The 4,608-nt window shown below is 36.4% G+C and overlaps 1 protein-coding gene across 1 annotated transcript; it reads left to right on the top strand.

Annotated features, from left to right (window-relative positions):
• Nucleotides 1-307: 307 nt before the first annotated feature.
• On the top strand, nucleotides 308-2,423 carry LOC117127685. The gene is made up of 2 exons (XM_033278287.1): nucleotides 308-601; nucleotides 2,166-2,423. Exons 1-2 carry the CDS (start codon nucleotides 308-310, stop codon nucleotides 2,421-2,423), a joined length of 552 nt encoding a protein of 183 aa, XP_033134178.1.
• Nucleotides 2,424-4,608: the final 2,185 nt, after the last annotated feature.

Genomic DNA, 4,608 nt, shown 5'->3' with positions numbered 1-4,608 from the left:
AGTCTGATTTTAGGAAGTGGGCACGAAGCTATGCGCCTGCGAACAGGTATAATATCATGACTACCACATTGCAGAGTCTCTCAATTCTATGTTGAAGATGCCTCGTGAGTTGCCCATTATCTCTCTCCTTGAAACTATCAGATTGACGATGACCACTTGGTTTTTTTGAGCGACGCGAAGCGGCTGCGAAACATAAGCACCTGGTTACTCCAAAAGTTGTTCAGAAATTGGTATCTAGGTTAGGGGCCGCAATGTTGTTGAATGTGTATCAAGTTGATCGAAGCGAGTTTGAGTGAAGAATGAAACAATGAAGTTTGTTGTTGACTTGGAGAAGCGGCATTGCACATGTAATGTTTTCGACATTGACAAGATCCCCTGCATCCATGCCATCGCTGCTGCTAAGCATATCAAGAGAGATGAAAACCGTTTTGTTGATGCTTCTCACTTGACAGAAACGTGGGCTAAAGCTTATGCTGAAAGCATACATCCTGGTGGAGAGTTGTCAACGTCCACCTATCCAGAGAATATTGATGAACTGTCTTGTCCACCTCCAGCTACCAAAAATAAAAGTGGACGCCCTCCTACAAAGAGAAAGAGATCCGTTGGCGAGTTTTGGGGTTCCTGGATCTAAATCTCAGTCCCACAAGTGCAGCAGATGTGGCACAGGAGGGCACAACAAGATCACATGCCAGAGGCCTATAGGATGAAGTTCTACATTTTTACATTTTTATCGATTATTATTTGATGTTTGGCTATTTGATGGTTACATGATATGCACAAGACCATATACATTTTTTCTTTTGGAACCCTATCCTGAATAAGTGATTTCTTACAACTTTTGTAATATACAACATTATCTTTTGATCTCATTTCAATTTTTAGTTTAAACTTCTTTGCTAGAAAACACAGTAATATTCAACTATTCTGGAACCCATCCAACTTTTGTAACATCCAACTTTTGTAATTACAATGTATTATACTATAAATTGTATGGGTAAATTCAATTATGTGGAAGCAACTAACAGATGATTCTCCTCAGCCTAGCGGCTAAACCACGAAACCTATGATACCGAAACATTTGATCGACCCGGGTTCGACTCTCCTACGAGTAATGGGTGATTTTTTTTTTTGTTCAAACATATATCGGAATCACATGTCGCAATCGGAAGCCCATCCTGAACTATCAAAGATCTTTCCAATGTATTATACTATAATTGTATGGGTAAATTCAATTATGTGAAGCAACTAACAGATGATTCTCCTCAGCCTAGCGGCTAAACCACGAAACCTATGATACCGAAACATTGATCGACCCGGGTTCGACTCTCCTACGAGTAATGGGTGATTTTTTTTTTTTTTTTGTTCAAACATATATCTCAGGAATCACATTTGTCGCAATCGGAAGCCCATCCTGAACTATCAAAGATCTTTCCAATGTATTATACTATAAATTGTATGGGTAAATTCAATTATGTGGAAGCAACTAACAGATGATTCTCCTCAGCCTAGCGGCTAAACCACGAAACCTATGATACCGAAACATTTGATCGACCCGGGTTCGACTCTCCTACGAGTAATGGGTGATTTTTTTTTTTTTGTTCAAACATATATCTCAGGAATCACATTTGTCGCAATCGGAAGCCCATCCGAACTATCAAAGATCTTTCCAATGTATTATACTATAAATTGTATGGGTAAATTCAATTATGTGGAAGCAACTAACAGATGATTCTCCTCAGCCTAGCGGCTAAACCACGAAACCTATGATACCGAAACATTTGATCGACCCGGGTTCGACTCTCCTACGAGTAATGGGTGATTTTTTTTTTTTTTTGTTCAAACATATATCTCAGGAATCGAAGAGTCTCTTCCAAACGACATCATGTAACTCAGTAACCGAAGAGTTTCTTTTCGTCAAGATTGGGTGTTATATGATTGGTTATTTCACCTGACTAATAATCGACTTCAATAATCGACTTCAAGAGTTCCTTTTTGTTCTATAAATATAAGGGACGATATCAGACCTTTTATTCACTCACTTCATTTCGCTTGATATATCCTTTTGCAATACAAGTTAGTTTTCGATTTTTCTCATTTTCCATTCAATTCATGAACTTTTTTCTATTTCTATTTTATCGTAACATCTTAGTTTCGATTTTGTTCAGGACAAAGTTTCAATGGAAGGAAGTTCAAAGAAGATGATGAAGCGTCCCATAGAGGAGGTTTACGGATGTGATGCCGCCGAAGGTTTCAAGAAGGGGAAGAAGGAAACTGTGGAACATTACAGGGCTCTTCTTCGTTTTCCAACGAATACAGGCTATCTGAGAATGATTGGAATCTTGCATCCAGCAAAGCAAATTCAATTGCTGTCCAAATCGAGTTGCTTGAAGATATTATCAAAGCTGATGGAAAATTTGATTTAACTGCTGAGTTGGAGAAACTCAAAGAAGAGCACTCGGAAGCGGAAGGAATGCTTGCTGATGTGAAGGTCAAAGTCCCTGATTGGGAAAACTTGGCGAAAGTTGGCTCCATCATGAGTAATTTCATGTTATCGTCTTCTCTTTTTATGTTTTTAAGGACCACATTTGTTTGATTTTCAGTTTTTATTTTAATGAATAAGCACTTTTGTTTCTCTTGTGTTGTTTCTTCAATTAACAACCTAAATAAAAAACTTGTTCAATGTTTTTCACTATTTTGTAATGGTTTGGCCTAGTGTTCTTATAACTTGGTTATCTGATTTGCTTATTTGTTTTTGGAAAGCCATCCTGAATACATAAAATGATATCCAGATTATATAAATCTATCGTCTGTGAATAAATGAGTTCACATTTACTCTGTTATCGAATATCCACGTAGCCTAGTGGCAAGCCCTTCTACTCTTAGTGTACCCTTATCACACAATAAGTCGTGTTCGATCCCCGTTGTGTATACTCACATTTTTTTTGTTTTTAATTAAATATTCAAACTTTTTTCGTTTTTCGTTTTTTTGTAGCTTTTGGCAAGTATAAGACCCTGCACACTTTTGGATTAATCTATCGAGTTCACGAGTTCAATCAACATCAGATCACATTCTTTTTCATTTTTTTTTGTAAACTTTAAAGGAATTTGTTTTTGGAAAGCTATCCTGAATACTTAAAATGATATCCAGATCATATAAATCTATCGTCTGTGAATAAATAAGTTCACATTTACTCTGATATCGAATATCCACCATAGCCTAGTGGCAAGCCCTTCTACTCTTAGTGTACCCTTATCACACAATAAGCCGTGTTCGATTCCCGTTGTGTATATTTTCACTTTTTTCTGTTTTTAATTAAATATTCAAAAGTTACAAGTTATTATCGTTTTATTATATCTTTTGGCAAGTATAACACCCTTGGCACAGCGCTGCACACTTTGATTCATCTTTCGAGAGTTCACGAGTTCAATCAACATCGGATCACTTTCTTTTTCATTTTTTTTGTAAACTTTAAAGGAATATGCTAGGCTTTGGTGCATTTTGCTTTCTCACTCTTTTTCTGGAAACCCATCCTAAAAGTACCATAAGCATTTGACAATTCATCATACATCCTAAAAATTTTTCAATAACAATCTAAATGAAAAAAACGTTAGGGATAATTCATTACAAACTTAAACTTAAACGTTAGGGATAATTAATATCAAAGTAGAAAAACAGTGTAGAAAACAGAACAAATATGACATTTTCACTTCCTTTGACCTTCCTGGAAATCTTTAATCTGGTCGAAGATCTCACAACATAGCTTGCTTCGTAAGTCCATCGCATTGCATCATTTATATTTAGCCATGCTCTTCAATCCCAGTGACCTGCATTCCAGCATCTTCACAACAAAAATACCACAGTTGTATGGAAATTTTGTCTTTGGAAGCCCTTCTGCAAACTTAACTTCAAATGGACTGATATCTTCGAAATTAACCTCTTCACCAAGAAGTTCCATCTTTATGGCACTAATCAACACTGTCATAAATACCCAAAATTATACAATAAATCAATCACCAACAGACAAAAAATGAATATGTAAAAATGCATCACAATCACAAGCAGCAAGTGACAAACTTTTATTTTCTAAATTAGCTAATATTTTTACCTGCCAGTTCTTGGATTTGATTAAGAGCACGTTTGATATTTGCTTTTGGAAGACCACAATGGAAGAGTGTGATTGTTTGTCCATCAATTGTATCTCCACCCCAATATAGTGACAGCTCAACTTATCTTCAATGACACCATATATAACATCAACATCTTCCAGCCATACCTTCTTTGGATGTATTAAACCTTTCACAAGTTCGCCTACACAGCCCTCCAATAACTTTTTTTTTTCTTATGTGGCTTCCTGACAGATTCATAAGCGTACCCAACTCTTCTAAGAATTTGACTGGTACAAAGCATGCTGGTGGAAGATTGTTGTTGCGGAACCAAGCACCTTGCTCAACCCTCTTACAATTTAGCATTTCAAATGCAACATTTATGTGCTGCCAATGTAACAATATAGTTAGAAACTTCATATAGAACTGCTATAACATGGACATCTAGCATAGCTCAACTCAACCTCTTCCTAAACATATCACAAAACACAATAGAAACAGAAC

The sequence above is a fragment of the Brassica rapa genome, chromosome A09, assembly GCF_000309985.2.
Source record: "Brassica rapa cultivar Chiifu-401-42 chromosome A09, CAAS_Brap_v3.01, whole genome shotgun sequence".
In the NCBI taxonomy this organism is placed as follows: Eukaryota; Viridiplantae; Streptophyta; class Magnoliopsida; order Brassicales; family Brassicaceae; genus Brassica; species Brassica rapa.
Note: the sequence above shows the minus strand (reverse complement) of the source record. Positions and strands in the feature narration are given on the sequence as shown.

Excerpts from the sequence above, each read along its gene's own strand:
- LOC117127685 (XM_033278287.1), top strand. The coding sequence starts at position 308 with ATGAAGTTTGTTGTTGACTTGGAGAAGCGGCATTGCACATGTAATGTT. Across the intron at positions 602-2,165 it reads CTACAAAGAGAAAGAGATCC|GACAAAGTTTCAATGGAAGG; the intron begins GTTGGCGAGTTT and ends GATTTTGTTCAG.